The sequence below is a fragment of the Nipponia nippon genome, unplaced genomic scaffold (genome assembly GCF_047370975.1).
Source record: "Nipponia nippon isolate SJK-2023a ecotype South Korea unplaced genomic scaffold, ASM4737097v1 scaffold_34, whole genome shotgun sequence".
NCBI classification, from domain to species: domain Eukaryota; kingdom Metazoa; phylum Chordata; class Aves; order Pelecaniformes; family Threskiornithidae; genus Nipponia; species Nipponia nippon.
The window spans coordinates 3,733,849-3,754,886 of record NW_028262352.1 but is presented as its reverse complement, the minus strand read 5'-3'; the positions used below and the strand labels follow the sequence as shown (position 1 = coordinate 3,754,886).

The window sequence follows — 21,038 nt, the reverse complement described above, 5'->3', positions numbered from 1 at the left end:
CCTCCCAATGGCTTCAGCCTCCTTTACCTTATATATTTTTAATTACTATCAAATTGACATCTGCCATCAACTTCCCCTTTTCCTTAGTGGCATATATTAAATTTCCCCCCATTTTTCTCTTTTGAATTAAGAAAAATATATATTTTTAAAGATATTTATTAGACATTTTAAAATATATATTTTAACCATTTTGAAGTTATTGCAGTATAGGCCTGCATGATGTATGCTTTATGAACTTTGTTCTTTAGTCAGCTAATGATTTACATGGAACATGAAAATTTTGATGAAAAGCAGTTGTGTCATACCTTAAATCTCCATCTAGTAACAACTACAAACTTGAGTGTGTGGTCCTTGCCAAGAATCTCTTCATTGCATAATATATCCAGCTGATGTAAAAAGAAGAAATAATTAATTCACTGAGACACAGAATATGGCTTTGAAACAATACACTTCAGATAAGACCCAATAAAAAGATCAAAGAAACAGAAATCAATTCTCATGTAAAGACAGCTTTGTCCTTTGACATGCTATGAAAATTGTTTACACAGTACCCAGCAAGTAACTTTCTACTCTGAAAATACATTTTTAAAAGGCTATCACCCACTTATATATCAGTGTTAGGGCTTTTTTTTTTTGCAGATACTTTATAGTTGTTTTTACTTTTCTATGTCAGCTTTGGAAGATCTTGATATTGGAAACAGCAACGGTATGGACTCATAAGCAAATGTGAGATCAAGTAACATATGCTAATGGTGCTTTACCGCAACCTGAGAAAGCTAAGAATGTGCATGCAGTCCACTAACATGTCTTAACTGACAGAAAATAATTCAAACGAGGATTTGTCTATAGCATTCAACCAAGTGTTCACATCCTTAGGGCCTTCCTCCTCAAAACATATTTTTCACTGGACATACCAATACACTGTTTCCACAAAAATGCCATGTGCCCTTAAATGGGGAGGGAGGACTCCTGAAACACAAGTACTGTTGAATGAACATTCTAACATTTCAATAAGAGTCAAGTAAGTTGTAAAACCAGAGATTGCTGCAGTGGAATAGTGAGTTTAAACACAAAAGCAAAAGGTGTAATTAGTAAGAAAGCAATCCAGGTTTCTGAAAGGTGTTAGGAATTTTAACACAGATGCTAGATGGGCCAACCATAGATGACATACAGCTGGATCTACTACTCACCAAAAAAGAAGAACTTTCTGGGGACATGATAATCAATGGCAGCCTTGGTTGTAGCAACCATGAAATAGTGAAGTTCAAGATCCTGAACGGAGCGAGGAAACCAAGTAGTACAGATCCTGGCCTTCAGTAGAGCAGAAATTTGCTTTTTCAGGAAGCTGGTAAGTGGGATCCCATGAGAGGCAGCTCTGAAGGGCAAAGGAGCTCAAGAGACGACAAGTCTTTAAGAACAACTTCCTCCAAGCACAAGAACAGTCCATCCCAATACTCAGAAAAATTAGTAGATGTATCAGGAGACCAGCTTGGCTAAACAGGGAGCTCATGAGAAAAAGGACATAATACAGGAGGTGGAAGTGAGGACAGGCTACAAAGGAGGAATATAGAAACATTGCCCGGGTATACAGAGATGGTTTGGGGAAAGCCAAAGCTCAGCTGGAGCTGAAACTGGCAAGGGACATCAAGAGCAACAAGAAGAACTTCTACTGCTACATTATCAATAAAAGAATAAACAAGGAAAATGTGAGCCCACTGCTGCATGAGGTGGACAATTTAGCGACAGTGTCTGCAGATAAGGTTGAGGTACTCAATGCCTTCTTTGCCTTGGTTTTCACCAACAAGGTCTCCCAGGCCTTTTTGTGCCTAGACACAGGGTTCAAGGAGGAGACAAACAGCCAGGGACAAAGGAGCTGAACAGAGCTGACAGGTCTTCAAGGACATTTTTCTTAGAGCACAAGAACTATCAATTCCCACGTGTAAGAAATCAAGCAAGGAAGGCAGGAGACCGGCATGGCTGAGTAAGGACCGCCTGGTCAAACTAAAACACAAGAGGGAAATGCGTAGGCAGCGGAACCAGGGACATGCATCCTGGGAAGAATATAGGGACGCTGCCCGGATGCATAGGCGTGGGACCATGAAAGCTAAGGCACAGTTGGATCTGATTTTGGCAAGGGATGTGAAGAATAATAAAAAGGTCTTCTACAGGTACATTGGCCAGAAAAGGAAGATTAAAGAAAATGTACTCCCGCCAATAAATAAGACAGGAAAACTGGTGACAACCAACATGGAGAAGGCTGAGGTAATCAACAACTTTTTTGCCTCAGTTTTCAATGGTAATCTCTCTTCCCACATCTCTCGAGCCCCTGAACCTCAAGGCAGGGACTAGGGGAATGAAGTTCCTCCCTTCATAGGAGAAGATCAGGTTCGAGACCACCTGAGGAACCTGAACATACATAAGTCTATGGGACCTGACGAGATGCATCCCAGAGTCCTGAGGGAACTTGCTGATGTAGTTGCCAAGGCACTCTCCGTGATATTTGAGAAGTCATGGCAGTCAGGTGAAGTCCCCAGTGACTGGAAAAAGTGACTGGAAAAAGAGCCTGACTAATCTGGTGGTCTTCTACGATGGAGTGACTGCATCAGTGGACAAGGGAAGAGCTATGGACGTCATCTATCTGGACTTCTGTAAGGCCTTTGATATGGTCCCCCACAACATTCTTGCGTCGAAATTGGAGAGATATGGGTTTGATGGATGGACGGACTGTTAGGTGGATAAGGAACTGGCTGGATGGCCGCGTCCAAAGAGTTACAGTCAACAGCTCAGCGTCCAAGTGGAAACCAGTCATGAGTGGTGTCCCTCAAGGGTCCGTACTGGGACCAATACTATTTAATATCTTCATCAACGACATAGACAGTGGGACTGAGTGCACCCTCATCAAGTTTGCAGATGACGCCAAGCTGAGTGGTGCAGTTGATTCACTAGAGGGAAGGGCTGCCATCCAGAGGGACCTTGAGAGGCTTGAGGAGTGGGCCCATGTGAACCTCATGAAGTTCAACAAGGCCAAGTGTAAATTCATGCACCTGGGTCAGGGCAATTCCCAGTATCAATACAGACTGGGGGATGAAGGGATTGAGAGCAGCCCTGAGGAGAAAGACTTGGGGATATACTGGTGGATGAAAAACTTGACATAAGCCAGCAATGCATGCTTGCACCCAGAAAGCTAATCGTATCCTGGGCTGCATCAAAAGAAGTGTGGCCAGCAGGGCGAGGGAGGTCCCTCTACTCCGCTCTCATGAGACCTCAGCTGGAGTTCTGTGTCCAACTCTGGAGTCCTCAGCACAGGAAAGACATGGACCTGTTAGAGTGGGTCCAGAGGAGGGCCACAAAAATGGTCAGAGGGCTGGAACACCTCTCCTATGAGGAAAGGCTGAGAGAGTTGGGGGTTGTTCAGCCTGGAGAAGAGAAGGCTGCAGGGAGACCTTATTGCGGCCTTTCAATATATAAAGGGGGCTTCTAAGAAAGATGGCAAGAGACTTTTTATCAGGGCCTGTAGTGACAGGACAAGGGACAACAGTTTTAAACTGAAAGAGGCTAGATTTTGATTGGATATAAGGAAGAAATTCTTTACGATGAGGGTGGTGAGACACTGAAACAGGTTGCCCAGAGTAGTTGTGGATGCCCCATCATTGGAAGTGTTCAAGGCCAGGTTGGATGGGGCTTTGAGCAACCTGATCTAGTGAAAGATGTCCCTGCCCATGGCAGGGGGGTTGGACTAGATGATCTTTGAAGGTCCCTTCCAACCCTTCCAACCTTCCATTTTATGATTCTGTGATTCCAAGTGATTATTCCCATTTACTAAGCACTCATTCGACCACATCTGGAATGCTGTATCCAGTTTTGGCCCCTCCAGGTCAAGAAAAATGTTGATAAACTTGAGCAAGTTCAGCGGAGGGTCACCAATATAGTCAGGGTGCTTGAACACAGGCCCTATAAGGAGAGGTTGAGGCAACTGGGCCTATTTATCTTGGAGAAGAGAAGGCTTAAAGGGGACCTAGTTACATCCTTCCAATACCTAAGAGAAGCCTATAGAGAAGATAGAGCTAGGCTCTTTACTGAGGTGCATGGTGGGAGAATGAGAGACAATGATCATAAATGTAAACAGATGAAGTTCTGACTGGATATAAGGAGAAAAAAAATCTCTACAAGGATAATTAAGAACCTGAAGAAGTTGCCCAAAGAGGTCATGACATCACTGTCCTTGGAAGTTTTCAAGATTGAGAGATGGCAGTTTGAGAGTCAGACTGGATGGAGGGGGACTGTGACTAATACCAACAAAGAGGGAACAGAGGCTGCGTTTTCACATGCCTGCCATTATGTGTTCTAGTTTTAGAATCTGAAATGACAGAACTTGCAGAGGATACAAAAGCCTCTTTCTTCCCTTACCCTCCACCATGATTTCTTCCCACGAACAGTCCAATTATGTATTCCCTGCAGGGAAGGTGGCACCAGCTGATACTACACAAGGCTGAGTTTCACTCAGAGAAGCAGAAGAAAGTATATGTGCTGCTTTCCATTAAATCAGTCTTTCAGAAGTATCCAAGTGTTATAATCCATTCTCTGCATTGAGTGAAAAATCTCTGCTAGGGTAGTGTATCCCTTCATTTAAGGCCACCAAACAAAGCATCTTGCAGGAGTCAGTTTTAACACAGGTGGAAAACACATAACCAAGACTTTTCGTATGTTTTAAAACTTGTCATGGAACAACTCACTGAGCTGCACTGCTAACTCTGTATAAAGCCAAGAACCAGTAAGAGCTACATCTCCATTGTATTGGAGGGGGAGAAAAAAGGGAAGATGACCAGCATCCTTAAATTAAAAGGGGGGAAGGTAAATTTGGAGAAAAACCTATTTGTCTGCATTCGGCTCCTCAAATAGCCATTTACTGTTCCTTTATATTAGGAAATAGTGTGTGCTTCAGTTTTTTTTTTAAATCTGGTTGGAAGGAAAGACACTGTTTTGAAAATAATCCATAAGACTTTAATTTGCAAAATCATTTTTAAACATTAAAACATTACCTCATTAAAAGAAGAAAGGTTAAGTTTTTTAGCAATGAACTTCTTTAGATGCAAGACTGTTGCTTGTGCTGAGCAGCGGATCCATTTTCGCTTCAATCCACGTAATTTGCTGCTATTGCATTCCAAGCAGATGCTTACCTTCAGGAAAAAGCAAACACAGTCAGGGCTAGTTGACAGAATTTTCTGCAGTCCCCATTACGCATTTCACATGCAGCATTTATTAGTCCAACAAAAAGGTGAAAATGTAGAATACCAGTATTCTTTAAAGCGAAATGCAGTGTCATTAAAAAAAAGGCTGTCTAGTAATTTGTCAGCTTACTGTTAAGTACCATTCAACTCAAGAGGGATCTGGACAAAAGTTCAAGGCAGAACTTTAGGGCTGCCTTGTTCCAGAGCTTTATTCTAAGTGCAGATGTTACAACTAGTTCAGAAGAAGCCTAGGTCAAGGCCAAAGCGAGATATGTAATATGAAAACCTGTCAGGACCCTGAGCTCATTCCCCTCTCCCTTGGGAGTTTGGTTGCCTGAGCTCAGGGCCAATTTTGATAAGCAGCTGTATGACCATGAAACTGTTGTGTAGAAAGAGATGTTTGAGAAAAAGCTTGAAGAATTTTCAGTGTGAGCTCACTCTGCTCCACTTAGCAGCATCATTTAAGCTGAAGCTCCCTCCCTTGGTTGGTCCCCCTGCATGAGCTATGTTGCAGCCATGCCCATGCCTGGCCTAGACCCTGACCCACAGATTAGACTTCCTGGCTTAACCTTGGACCTGTCTCATCACTATGGACTTGGCTTGGTGATCACTGGACTGTGTATGACCTTGGTTACTATCATCTCTGGACCTGACTTTGACTTGCCGATTTCACTTTCTGGCTTAACCTTGGACCTGCCTCATCACTAAAGATTTACCTGGTGATCACTGGACTGTGACTGAATCTGGTCACTGTCACCAGAGCTGCTATGCTCTCCTTATTCAGGTATTGTGGGACTGCACCCCTTGTTAGTGAGGTCAGTGCCCTGACTGCCTTGATGTCACTCTTGGCTCCTGGCTTGCCTGCCCCTATGGAGCAGCAGCCTGCCCTTGTTGCTCCCTGACAAAACCATTATCACTTTTTAATGACTATTTCTAATCTAACCTCTGAACCCAGTTTAATATTTAAGGCATGTTTTAAAAAAATATTTTGAACTTTAAAATTTACTGATGCAGATGATGTAACAAATTTTTGAAATACAAAAGATTATATGGGAAAAAATGGCCTTTTGATCTCTGTGCTTCAATTCCCTCTTCTTTTCTCAATCATCTATTTTCTTTATTTAGTCTAAGCTCTTTAGGATAAGTTTTATTCTGTGCACTTATATGATCTGGTACAAAGCACAATCCATCTGAATATTACCATTGTACTATCAATAAATGGAAAATTTATCCAAATTTAATTTACTTTGGACACAGTTAGCAGGGAAACATGAAGGCAGTGACTTGTGTATTCCAATAGCAAGTTTCATACTCAAACAGGTTTTGTGTTTAAAACTTGTCACTAAATACTAAGTAAAAAAAAAAGACTTTTCATTCTAATTATTGAAACATATTCAATCCTGATGCACTGGAGTGGCATGGGAGTAGACTCTCAGATAAAGGGCCCAAGTGACTTGAAATGTAGTTGAGATGAAAGCCAACACAGAGTTTAGTCAATACTCAGGAAACTCAGAAATAGTTATAACTATCAAACCTTAATGAAATTCTCAAAACCAAATCTCTCCACAGCTACCTAAATAAAAAAGATGAAGCTCAAGTTTACACAAAAGCATGGGAGCACACTGTATCTTGTCTCTGTCAGAGGGAAAAAAGTTTCAAAGAAAAATAATAATTTAAAGTGGAAATACAAAATAAAACTAAGAAATGCCCTATATCAGAAGTAAGCCCACCTGTTCATCACTTCGATGATAGTCATTATCTTCTTCCTGTTTTTCTTCAGAAGTTTCTTTGTTTGAACTTTCATCTGGTTTAGTTTCACCTTTCAGAAGAAAGCAGAGCATTACAATAATTAAATTAGACATATCAGATGACAGGTAATCCTGAAACAAAGTCAAGACTATAAAAGCAACTGTGGGGTTTTTTTTGTTTGGGTTTGTTTTTTTAAGTAATTAGGCTTGTCAGAGCATGATCAGCTTCTCTTCTAACCAGGAAAAAAGTTGGAAAGCAGCTTTGTTCTTGGTAGCAGAGATGTGGACGCTAATCCAAAGCTTCCCAAAAAATCAGTTCAAGACACCTTGCTACAAATTTGTCAGGGCTCATTCACTATTCTGTAAAACTGATATGCTCTCCTCACAGTCACAAATTTGAGAATTCTTTTGCCCTTGGATAAACATACACACATACATTTTAAGTATAACCACCACACTATTTCTATCACAAAATTACAGTTAACATCAGCAGTTTCTGAAGTTAATGCAATTCAGGACTGGGATAAAAAGTAACCTTTTCTTATCATAGAGTTCCCACATAGATACTACTGAAGATCTTCACCAGGAACACATTACAGCCAGCTAAAAGAACACATTCTATAAACAAGTGTGATGCAAAACAATACTGCACTTAGATGGTGAGTTCAAAGTGGTGAGTTCTTGTATATAGTCCAATATATAAGCACAAGCAAGCCTTGTACAATATTATACAACAATTATGAGTGCTAATAAATATTAGCTAGACACCTACCTCTGACAGATCTTTTCAACAGCTTAATGGCAGTCTGCACCCCCATCCCAAGACAGAATAAACATAAGACCATTTACCATTGCGATGTGAATCTAGATGTTGCTTTGCAGAGCATGTCTCCCCTTTGATGTCCCCTGGTACTTCCATACCCAGTTTGTGATAGAATTCCCTCTGCTTTTTCATTTCCGCTGTTTAAAATTTTAAATATTAGTTATGCAATGTTCTAGCACAATATTTATCAAGGTATTCCAAAACCCTCCTCTGTTCTGTATAAGCAGCTTGTCAGGCAGGAAGTGGTATTTGCACTTTTTGCTGTTTCTCTACTCTTGTTGCCATAATCAAGTTACCCCAGATCTTATTCTCGAGAGTCAGAATACTACCAAGTCATTTGCAGAGCTATTATTACACCATTCTGTTATTACATATAAAATAAATTTTAAATACTATACTATACTTTGTGTTTTCCCCCTTCAATATTTCTGTCAAAATATCGGTTTTGAATTTTTATCCATATTTCTGATTTTCAATATCCTAGAAATAATTTTAAAATAATCTGTTTACCTAAACTTGCTTATAAATGTCCGATAATGTCCTCACTTGACAGCTTAATTGAACTGAAATATCCTACTTAAATAAAAGTAGCAACACACCACTGAAAAATAATACTGAACAATTGCTATAAAGCATTCCTTTAGTTCAACAGATTCATTATCAAAGTAAATTATAAGAACACAAATGCAAAGGTACCTGCTAGCAAAGGATTTAAGTACATCTTAGGAGAAGAAAAATTCACTGAAACTAAAAGTTATGCTACATCAGTATTCTACCTCTGAGAACTCTGCAAAGCTGTCAAAAAAGACATGAATATGTACACAGTTTATTAAAGAAGAATGTATGCAAATTATAGAATGCCAACACGAAAAAGTTGTAGTGCTATTTAGGTTTAGATAATGTTACTTTTCCCTGAAATAACACCAGCATTTTAATTTCTGAATTTTTTTCAGTAACACTGCTAGTACAAGTCTAAAATTAAAAAAAGCACTGAAGTATAGCGGAAAAGTAGTGCTAGAACTGGAACAAGTGAAGACAGTATTTTTCATCCCCCCATGAACATTTTCCTCACTTCCTCCTTTCGTTAATGTAAAGGAACTATGTGTAAACCTAACATTCAGTAAAAATAGGTCATACCAGAAAACTTACCTTCTTGGAGGCCTGGCACAAGCTTGTAAACAATATCTTGCATTGTTCTATCATGACTAGCAGGGAAAAAAAGAAAAATTGAAGGTTTAAATTAGCCATCTTGATTCAAAACATTTCTCTTAAAGAGATTCAGTATTAAATTGACTCTGCAAACCTCTGAAGTCTGGTAAGAAATAAAAATATTTATCTTGGATAACTGAAATATCAAACATGAGATAACAGTAACAAGAAAGGAATGCAGATACGGTTCAGGCTAAGACAAGAACCGACAAAAGTTAAATTGACAAAAGTTTAACAGAAATGCTAGGAAGGATGGTCTTTATGACGTGAAGGATGGCATCCTGTGAGAGATGCCATATACCTGCATGTGTATCAGTAACATAACTCTCAAAATTCCTTGCAAATTTTGACAAAAGCATTTTTTTCTTTTCTGTTTCTAGACACTAGACACTTTTCTGTTTCTAGAAACTAGACTGTTCCTTATCCCTTTTAATTAATCTCTCATGTTGCTAGGTTGTTTAGTTATCCATACTGGGCTTTTTAAAAAACAGGAGGAAAAAAGCCTATAGGGGAAAAAAAGATAAGAACAAAGAGAACAAAGGAAAGAAAATTTGTGTTTGCTCTTATAATCCAGCATTTTACCCAAGAGCAACATCACGTAGCTCATAATCCCATCTAGCTAAAAAGGGTGGAACAAAAAAAGACAGACTGATCCAGCACATAAGGAAGGAAATGGTGGGGAAGCAGGACTGGTTAAGATTCTAAACACTGATGTTTTCAACCAAAGTTCAACTACGAGCTGCCATTTCCTGGATTACTCTAAAACAAGTCATTGCCTGAAAGGACCAGAACATTACCCTGACTTCCAAACTATAAATAAAATCCAATACAAGCTAAAATGTCAGCCTCAGCTGCTACTGGGGCATTAACCCCACAAGAGTTTACAATACCAAATTCCAGCTTTGACTCTCAGGTTAGGATTTTTAAATGTCATTTACAGATTGCAGGAACATCTCCAAAAACATTTCAATCTAAATGAATGATTTTAGCCACCAGCATGAGAACAGAGAATTTAACAGCATTCTTAATGATGAAATATGAGATGTGTTTGTTTTACCTATTCCCCAGATGGATGGGGATGAATTAGATGACAGATTCTTGTAACTAAGGCATAATGCAAAGTTCCTCCCTATTAATTCTCTATTGAAGAAACCACAGACTTCCAAAAGCAGGTTGGACAAAGGCTATCTGTTTCGATCTTTATGGGGCAGTATTTTGTAACTAGCTCAGGAAAATACTTCTCTAGGAGGGCATCTTCATTTTTCCAAGCAGTAGAGCAAAGAACCTAGACTGAAGAAGGGGATCAATTTTTAAAAAGACATAATACTGTGCATTCAGTGTCCACAAACAACTGTCAAATCCACTTCTAACTACTCAATTTGAGGCTATGCTCCCAGGCCTCTCTTAGCATTGAAAACAGGCTTCTGAACCAATACACAGATGTATTCCTGTAGCTTTACAGAGGACAACCATATTGTCTTAAGTGCCGTTTGTTTCTTCTTGCCTACTGGCATGGATTTATCATTACTGTTTTGTCATATTTCAAAATACACTCTAATACAATCTCTACATCATTCTCGGAAAGTATAAGAAAAACCTATCTTATTTCTGACTCCTGAAGGGGACTCAGTTTTGAGCAATTCAGAAAGTTTTTATAGGACATGCACAATTCTCAGTGAAAGTGGAGAAACAATCAAATTCATTATCTATAGCCACTTCTTCAAAAGCTGCACTAGAACTGAGACATGCACATTTGAAGCAGTGCCACAAATGAAAAGAAACTTTGCATGGAGGTAGACAAGAGTCTACACAAAATACAGCAGCTATCTGTAATACTAACACACTGTCTCAATACATTTCTATCAATGAAAGTTGTTATGGTACAAATCTCTAGTGCAGATCTGGTGTCATGGTTTAACCCCAGCCACCAACTAAGCACCACACAGCTGCTCACTCACTCCCCTCTCCCCAGTGGAATGGGGGAGAGAATCGGAAGGGTGAAAGGGAGAAAAACTCGTGGGTTGAGATAAGAAGAGTTTAATAATTGAAGTAAAATAAAGTAAAATAATAGTAGTAGTAGTAGTAATAATAATAATATACAAAGCAAGTGATGCACAATGCAATTGCTTACCACCCACTGAATGATGCCCAGCCCGTCCCCGAGCAGCGATCGCTGCCCCCCAGCCAACTCCCTCCAGTTTATATACTGGGCATGACATCATATGGTATGGAATAGCCCTTTGGCCAGCCTGGGTCAGCTGTCCTGGCTGTGCCCCCTCCCAGCTTCTTGTGCACCTGGCAGAGCATGGGAAGCTGAAAAGTCCTTGACTAATGTAAGCACTGCTCAGCAACAACTAAAACATCACTGTGTTATCAACATTCTTTTCATCCTAAATCCAAAACAAAACACTATGTCAGCTACTAGGAAGAAAATTAACTCTATTCCAGCAGAAACCAGGACATCCGGCCAAGTCAGGTGGTATAAACATTTGACTGATACCTTTGAAATGTTTAAAATGAGAGGAAACTGTTGAAGAAAAAGAAAGGTAATGTACAAATAAACAGAAAATACACTGAAAAAGAAGGAAATTATGGTACAACACCCCGTTCATTTTAGGTCACACAGTAAGGGAGCCCTGTATGGGAATGGAAAGAAGTAGGCACAAATATTTCAGAGGCTGTTCCATTCAAGATGTTGAAGCCACTATAACTTTTCTGCTACCAACTTTCTCATCTGCACCTATGAACTAAACAGTTCTTTGAAAGACTAAATCACCAATAATGCTGTGTATTTGCAAAGTCTTTGAACACACCCTCTCAGTCACTGAAAACCACTGTCCAACTGCCAGTCATTGTTCTGAAGATTTAATACAAGTGTAATTCATGTAGGCGTTCCATATGTGCAACCTTTATGATCCAAGCATACAAAACAGGAAATGACTAAAGCTCATTAAACTTCACTCAGGAATTAAACAATAAAGTCTATTGTGCTTGTCTGATTCAAGAGAAAAGGATTTGCTTCAAAAGAATTGCAAATTCACAGCAGAATTCAATACCTTACCTCTTTTATATAAATCTTCTATCTTCTAATCAAGCTTCTTTATATATATTTAAAATATTGATAAGCAAATAAAAAATGTAGAGAGAAATTGTGCTGTATATGAGATGTTCGTACAGCCCAGAGAGTAACTAGTTGTGCTTTTCCTTTCATACTGCACACTTACCCAATATACTGTAATGGATGGCTCTGGTGTATAACAATCCGACATGTTGGACAGGTGTTGTTTTCCTCCAAATACTTCACCAAGCAGCTTCTACAGACTAATAACAAGAACATTAATCATTAAAAAGAAATAAAACAAGATGTAGTTTGAGGACACCTGTGAGGTTGACAGGGGTATGAGTGGGTTTCTGACACCCTTGGGCTGTGGCTGTGGAGAGCCCGGCCGGCAGGCGACAGGTCTTGCGAGAGGGTCGGGCAAGAGTTGGGCAGTGCTGGCGGTCCCAATGTCCAGTTCAAACCCGGGAAGCCGCATATAACCGGCCGCTAGGTAGCGCTAAAGGCCAACACTGTGACGTCGGTTGGGAGTGGTGTCAGCAGTTTGCACGAAAAGGGCAGCACACTCTGTCAGCTGTTGAGCTGCTGCCTGCTCTGCTCACCTGCAGGCTTAGGCTGCAGCCCTGACGGTCACCCCAACTAATTGGTGGCTGTGCAAGCCTACCCAGCAGTTTGAGGTCTCCAGGGAATTAGAAGGATGACATCTTTCAAAAGAATTACCATTCTATAAGTAAGAAAGTGGGCCATTTTTTTCCTGAGAACTATAAGGAGACTGTAACCTGCCAAAAGAAAATGGTGTCATAGAATCATATATTAAAAGAATACTTTAGGTTGGAAAAGACATTTAAGATCATCAAGTCCAACAATTAACCTAACACTGCCAAGTCCACCACTAAACCATGTCCCTAAGCACCACATCCACATGTCTTTTAAATACCTCCAGGGATGGGGACTCAACCACCTCCCTGGGCAGCCTGTTCCAGTGCCTGACTACCCTTTCGGTGAAGAAGTTTTTCCTAATATCCAATCTAAACCTCCTCTGGTGCAACTTGAGCCCATTTCCTCTCGTCCTATCGCTTGTTACTTGGGAGAAGAGACCGACCCCCACCTCACTACAACCTCCTTTCAGGTAGTTGTAGAGAGCAATAAGGTCTCCCCTGAGCCTCCTCTTCTCCAGGCTAAACAACCCCAGCTCCCTCAGACGCTCCTCACAAGACTTGTGCTCTAGACCCTTCACCAACTTCATTGCCCTTCTTTGGACATGCTCCAGCACCTCAATGTCCTTCTTGTAGTGAGGGGCCCAAAAGCGAACACAGTACTCAAGGTGCGGCCTCACCAGTGCCAAATACAGGGGCACTATCACCTCCCTGGTCCTGCTGGCCACGCTATTCCTGATACAAGACAGGATGCCATTGGCCCTCTTGGTCACCTGGGCACACTGCTGGCTCGTATTCAGCCAGCTGTCAACCAGCACCCCTAGGTCCTTTTCTGCCAGGCAGCTCTGTAGCCACTCTTCCCCAAGCCTGTAGCATTGCCTGGGGTTGTTGTGACCCAAGTGCAGGACCCGGCACTTAGCCTTGTTGAATCTCATACAGTTGGCCTTGGTCCATCGATCCAGCCTGTCCAGATCCCTCTGCACAGCCTTCCTACCTTCAGGCAGATCAATGCTCCTGCCCAACTTGGTGTCATCTGCAAACTTCCTGAGGGTGTACTCAATCCCTTCGTCCAGATCACTGATAAAGATATTAAACAGGATTGGCCCCAATACTGAGCCCTGGGGAACAACACTTGTGACCAGCCACCAACTGGATTTAACTCCATTTACCACACCTCTTTGGGCCCGGCCATCCAGCCAGGTTTTTACCCAGTAAAGAATACACCCATCCATGCCATGAGCAGCCAGCTTCTCCAGGAGAATGCTGTGGGAAACAGTGTCAAAGGCCTTACTAAAGTCCAGGTAGACAACATCCACAGCCTTTCCCTCATCCACTAAGCAGGTCACCTTGTCATAGAAGGAGATCAGGTTAGTGAAGCAGGACCTGCCTTTCATAAACCCATGCTGACTGGGCCTGATCATCTGGTTGTCCCTTACATGCCACGTGATGGCACTCAGGATGATCTGCTCTATAACCTTCCCTGGCACCAAGGTCAGGCTGACAGGCCTCTAAGTTCCCCGGATCCTCCTTGTAGACGGACATCACATTTGCTAACCTCTAGTCAACTGGGACCTCCCTGGTTAGCCAGGACTGATGACAGATGATGGAAAGTGGCTTGGTGAGTGCTTCCACCAGCTCCCTCAGCACCCTTGGGTGGATCTGATCTGGCCCCATAGACTTATGCCACGTCTAAGTAGCGTAGCAGGTCGCTAATCATTTACCCTTGGATTATGGGGGCTTCATTCTGCTTCCCATCTCTGTCTTCCAGCTCAGGGCACTGGGTACCCCAAGAACAACTGGTCTGACTATTAAAGACTGAGGCAAAGAAGGCATTAAGTACCTCAGCCTTTTCCTCATCCTTTGTCACTATGTTTCCCCCCACATCCAATAATGGATGGAGATTCTCCTTAGCCCTCCTTTTGTTGCTAATGTATTTGTAGAAACATTTTTTATTGTCTTTTACAGCGGTAGCCAGATTTAGTTCTAGTTGGGCTTTGGCCCTTCTAACTTTCTCCCTGCATAACCTCACGACATCCTTGTAGTCCTCCTGAGTTGCCTGCCCCTCCTTCCAAAGGTCATAAACTCCCCTTTTATTTCCTGAGTTCCATCCAAAGCTCTCTGTTCAGCCAGGCCAGTCTTCTCCCCCGCCTGCTTTTCTTTCTGCACATAGGGACATCCTGCTCCTGTGCCTTTAAGATTTCCTTCTTGAAGAATGTCCAGCCTTCCTGGACTCCTTTTCCCTTCAGGGCTGCCTCCCAAGGGACTCCCTCAGCCAGGCTCCTAAACAGGCCAAAGTCTGCCCTCCGAAAATCCAAGGTAGCAGCTCTGCTGACCCCCCTCCTTACTTCTCCAAGAATCGAAAACTCTATCATGTCACGGTCGCTGTGCCCAAGACAGCCTCCGACCACCACATCACCCACCAGGCCTTCTCTGTTCACAAACAACAGGTTCAGCAGGGCGCCTTCCCAAGTTGGCTCCCTCACCAGCTGTGTCAGGAAGTTATCATCTTCCACACACTCCAGGAACCTCGTAGTCTGTTTCCGCTGTATTGTATTTCCAGCAGACATCTGGCAAGTTGAAGTCCCCCACGAGAACAAGGGCTAGCGATCCTGAGACTTCTCCCAGCTGCTTATAGAATACTTCATCTGCCTCTTCGTCCTGGTTGGGTGGTCTATAACAGACTCCCACCATGATATCTGCCTTGTTGGCCTTCCCCCTGATTGTTACCCATAAAAACACTCGACCGTTCCATCACCATCATCAAGCTCTAGACAGTCAAAACACTCCCTAACATAAAGGGCTACCCCACCGCCTCTCCTTCCTTGCCTATCCCTTCTGAAGAGTTCATAGCCATCCATTGCAGCACTCCAGTGGTGCGAGTCATCCCACCATGTTTCCGTGATGGCAACTATGTCATAGTTTTCGTGCTGCACAATGGCTCCCAGCTCCTCCTGTTTGTAGGAGTGTATCCTGTGTCCACCCGCCGCAACTGCAAGGCAAAGGCTGAAACCCAAACAGAAGCACTATAGCTTACCTATGCTAACGTCTCCACCCAAACAGACCTCCCAAGGACTGAAATAGCTGTCCAGACCTCAGGTTGCATGGAGCTGCAGTGCTTGGAAGTCCCCCTAGCACCTGAAGGCAGCGGTGGATGTCATAGCTGTAAGTGTGCCCAGCTAGAACTCCTCAAACAAGTAGCTATGTTACAAGAGGAGCTCAACAGGCAGCGCAGGATCCAGGAATCTGAGCGGGAGATTGATACATGGTACTGTGTGCTGTCCCAGGCTGAGCGACAGCCCAGCCTTAAGGCTGCGCAAGGGGAAGGTAAGCCTGAATTCAACCTCAAGCTGACTGACACAAGTAACTCATGATATGAAGGAGACTGGACTCTTGTCTCTGCTCGGGGCAGAACCACCTTCCCCCTTCCCCTAAAGTGCCCCTACGTAACAGAGACGATGCTCTGGGGTTGGAGAATGAAGAGCACATGAGTAATGGACAAGATCCAGGAAAAGCCGACCGTTGATCCAACCATCCACCTGCATTAGAACCAGTGCCACCAGAAAAGCACATAAAGTATTAGTAAACGGAGACTCCTTACTGAGAGGCATGGAAGCACCCATTAGCCATCCAGACAATTTCTCTAGAGAAGTTTGCTGCCTACCAGGAGCTCGCATTTGTGACATCACTGAGAGGCTGCTGAGCCTGGTGAACCCTACGGATTATCATCCACTCCTACTATTCCACATAGGGTCCAGTGATACTGCGACGAGGCAACTTAGAACCATCAAAAGAGACTATATGTCCCTCGGAGCAATGTTAAAAGGATCTGGAGCACAAGTGGTGTTCTCCTCTATCCTCCCAGTCAGAGGAAGGGGTTCAGGAAGGAGAAGATTAATTGAACAGGTGAATGCCTGGCTGCGTGGCTGGTGCCATACTCAAGGTTTTGGCTTCTGTGATCATGGATCTGCCTTTGAGAAGCTGGGTCTGTTGGGAGCTGATGGGATTCACCTGACCAAGTGGTGCAAGAGGGCCTTCACCAACAAGCTGGCCAGACTTACAAGGAGGGCTTTAAACTAGATTTAGTGTGGGGGAAGGGGATGGAGTTCTGAGCAATAGAGAAGAGCCAGGGGCTGCTAATGTATTAGGAACCAACAGGGAAACACCTGTGAAATGCCTCAAAGGTATTAGGGCATGTTCCTCTAAAAGGTGACAGGGTGGATAGCCCAGCTGAAGTGCCTCTATACCAATGCACACAGCAGGGGTAACAAAGAGGAGGAGCTGGAAGCCACTGTGCAGCTAGAAAGCTATGATCTAATCGCTATTGCTGAAACGTGGTGGGACAAATCGCACGACTGGAGCGCTGCAATCGATGGCTATAAACTGTGCAGAAGGGACAGGCAAGGAAGGAGGAGCGGGGGGTTGACCTCTATGTAAAAGAATGGACTGACTGCACAGAGCTGTCTTTGAAAACCAGCAACGAACAGGTTGAGAGCTTATGGGTAAAAATTAGGGGCCAACCCAACAAAGGAAACCTCATGGCTGGTGTTTACTACAGGCTGCCCAACCAAGGGGGGCTTGTTGACGAAGCATTCTTACTTCAACTACACGAAGCATCACAATCACAGGCTCTGATCCTGCTGGGGGACTTCAATCACCCTGACATCTGCTGGAAAACCAGCACAGCAAGCTGTAAGCGGTCCAGGAGACTCTTGGAGTGTGTCGAGGATAATCTCTTAATCCAGCTGATAGACAGCCCAGCCAGAGGAGAAGGGTTACTGGACCTCTTGCTCACCAACACAGATGAATTAATTAGAGAGGTCAAGATGATTGGTGGCAGCCTGGGCTGCAGTGATCATGCCCTGGTGGGATTCACAATCTTGAGAGCTATGGGCCAAGTGAAGAACAGACTTAGGACCCTTAATTTTAGGAGAGCAAGCTTTCAGTTGTTTAAGAAACTAGTGGATGGGACCTCCTGGGAAACTGCCCTCAGGGACAAAGGAGCTGAACAGAGCTGACAGGTCTTCAAGGACATTTTTCTTAGAGCACAAGAACTATCAATTCCCACGTGTAAGAAATCAAGCAAGGAAGGCAGGAGACCGGCATGGCTGAGTAAGGACCGCCTGGTCAAACTAAAACACAAGAGGGAAATGCGTAGGCAGCGGAACCAGGGACATGCATCCTGGGAAGAATATAGGGACGCTGCCCGGATGCATAGGCGTGGGACCATGAAAGCTAAGGCACAGTTGGATCTGATTTTGGCAAGGGATGTGAAGAATAATAAAAAGGTCTTCTACAGGTACATTGGCCAGAAAAGGAAGATTAAAGAAAATGTACTCCCGCCAATAAATAAGACAGGAAAACTGGTGACAACCAACATGGAGAAGGCTGAGGTAATCAACAACTTTTTTGCCTCAGTTTTCAATGGTAATCTCTCTTCCCACATCTCTCGAGCCCCTGAACCTCAAGGCAGGGACTAGGGGAATGAAGTTCCTCCCTTCATAGGAGAAGATCAGGTTCGAGACCACCTGAGGAACCTGAACATACATAAGTCTATGGGACCTGACGAGATGCATCCCAGAGTCCTGAGGGAACTTGCTGATGTAGTTGCCAAGGCACTCTCCGTGATATTTGAGAAGTCATGGCAGTCAGGTGAAGTCCCCAGTGACTGGAAAAAGTGACTGGAAAAAGAGCCTGACTAATCTGGTGGTCTTCTACGATGGAGTGACTGCATCAGTGGACAAGGGAAGAGCTATGGACGTCATCTATCTGGACTTCTGTAAGGCCTTTGATATGGTCCCCCACAACATTCTTGCGTCGAAATTGGAGAGATATGGGTTTGATGGATGGACGGACTGTTAGGTGGATAAGGAACTGGCTGGATGGCCGCGTCCAAAGAGTTACAGTCAACAGCTCAGCGTCCAAGTGGAAACCAGTCATGAGTGGTGTCCCTCAAGGGTCCGTACTGGGACCAATACTATTTAATATCTTCATCAACGACATAGACAGTGGGACTGAGTGCACCCTCATCAAGTTTGCAGATGACGCCAAGCTGAGTGGTGCAGTTGATTCACTAGAGGGAAGGGCTGCCATCCAGAGGGACCTTGAGAGGCTTGAGGAGTGGGCCCATGTGAACCTCATGAAGTTCAACAAGGCCAAGTGTAAATTCATGCACCTGGGTCAGGGCAATTCCCAGTATCAATACAGACTGGGGGATGAAGGGATTGAGAGCAGCCCTGAGGAGAAAGACTTGGGGATATACTGGTGGATGAAAAACTTGACATAAGCCAGCAATGCATGCTTGCACCCAGAAAGCTAATCGTATCCTGGGCTGCATCAAAAGAAGTGTGGCCAGCAGGGCGAGGGAGGTCCCTCTACTCCGCTCTCATGAGACCTCAGCTGGAGTTCTGTGTCCAACTCTGGAGTCCTCAGCACAGGAAAGACATGGACCTGTTAGAGTGGGTCCAGAGGAGGGCCACAAAAATGGTCAGAGGGCTGGAACACCTCTCCTATGAGGAAAGGCTGAGAGAGTTGGGGGTTGTTCAGCCTGGAGAAGAGAACATTTTTAATGGACATTTTTCATGACTGTTCTCAATTCAGAGAAGTGATGCATTGTAGCTATAGTAAGAAAATTATATCTAGTTGGAATCTTCCTAACAAAACGTGCTCAAATTTGGAGCACAGCCCCATTCCCAAAGTTACTAGAACAGCATTTCAAATAGATTAGTAGCATATTTACTTGTACTTTTCGGCTTTCACAAAGGATGTTACGGACACTGCATGCCATTAAGATACCTAGCCATTTTGCTGTTTATCATCGATGCATGTAGAAGAAAAATGTGTTATGATAATAAATCTTCATCAAAAGTCATTTCTTTTTCCTCAAGTCAGTTGCTTTGAATCATTTTATTCAAACGCAGTTTAACTTTTCACTTTCACAAAATACACTACAATTAGACTTCAATCAGAATATTAAATGAGGAAATGTCTGTAGTATACAGGTAAAAACTGTTAAAATGAATACTGCAGAGCAGCATGCTTTTGGAACTGTTTCCAAGCCTATACACAACCATATATTTGATTCAAAGAAAAACAATTCCCTCATTTTAACCAGTACTACTGTTTTTTCACTAATAATAATACATTACAGTATTAAGTGTTTTCCTGACCTGAAGTTCTAAATGAACTCCAGCTTAAACTTCAGAAATTAAAAAAGCTCGTTACCAAAATTATATGTTTTTTATTATTATTTAAAAAGGTTAAACATTTCCTTAAACAGTGATTCCTTTAATCTTAGGCAGCCTTACAACAGCCCTTACGGTATAAAGCAAGAGAACTGTAGCTGTAGTGCCATCTACCTCTCAGACATGATGGTATGTTTGAATAAACACCAGTTAAAGCCAAAAAAGTCATTACATTTGCTTTGCCTATATATTGTATTTACATATTTAAGATTAAATTACTGTTGCTGGTAGAGGTTATTATTGGACCAATCCTAGTAGTTTTGCTCACTAAGCCCAGATCTTGTATTACAGTCTGCTCCAGTGGTATATACTAGCAGATCCAGTTGCAAGGGTGAGGCCATAACCTGTTTGAACCAAATAAACAAAAGAACCAAACCCATCTTCTAAAACCACCAACTTCTCACTTGTCATCAGCAGATCCTCCAGTTTTGAATAAGGAGATACCAACCCCTCCTAAACTAAACTCAGCACAGGTCAGCTCAGTTTGTCACAGACAAACTAAAAAGGTACAAATGAAGAAACAAATTGGGAAAACTCACTTTCCCTATAGCTGTTCTTTAAAAAGTTGCTCCCCACCCTTCCACCCATAATATGAGGCTATGTCTCCCCTCAGAATTATTACCATAAGTCTAAGGATTAAACCAAAAGCAACCAAACTTTCTGAAAACATAAATTTATAATAAGGGACATTCCACAAGACACCCCATAGGTTTGCTCTAAAAATGCATTCCTGAGAAATGGCATGGCCTATGTGAACTGAGCACACCTGCTTGCAGTGCATGTTTCAGGGTTGCAAATAAATAAATAAATAAATACATTTTAGAACAATGAAAAAGTGACCCTCTAGCAAGACCAATTTTAATAGTTAACGGCAGCATTACAGAATTTGGGACAAAACAAAGTAAAAGCCTGGATTAGGGTTCTAAATGCTTTACTCCAAACAGAACACCAAGGAACTTGAGATTTGGAGCACACGGAGAAGGGACTCAAGAATGAGGTAAAAAAAAGGAATGGGAAGAAAAACAAGAAAAGCAAATACATTAAAGCTGAAGAACAGCATCTAGAAATCAAATGT

General features: G+C 42.7%; 1 protein-coding gene across 7 annotated transcripts in view; it reads right to left on the bottom strand.

The window, feature by feature from the left end:
* The window catches only part of LOC104010122 (polycomb group RING finger protein 3), a 114,130-nt gene that overhangs the window by 22,126 nt on the left and 70,966 nt on the right, over positions 1–21,038 (bottom strand). For all 7 annotated transcript variants that reach the window (XM_087770891.1, XM_087770890.1, XM_087770895.1 and 4 more), the window contains 6 exons: positions 12,233–12,329; positions 8,949–9,004; positions 7,826–7,936; positions 6,959–7,047; positions 5,040–5,177; positions 306–386 (listed from right to left, as the gene is read on the bottom strand). In XM_087770891.1, the coding sequence (XP_087627017.1) occupies positions 306–386; positions 5,040–5,177; positions 6,959–7,047; positions 7,826–7,936; positions 8,949–9,004; positions 12,233–12,329 (572 nt within the window). The remainder of the gene's footprint in view (positions 1–305; positions 387–5,039; positions 5,178–6,958; positions 7,048–7,825; positions 7,937–8,948; positions 9,005–12,232; positions 12,330–21,038) is intronic.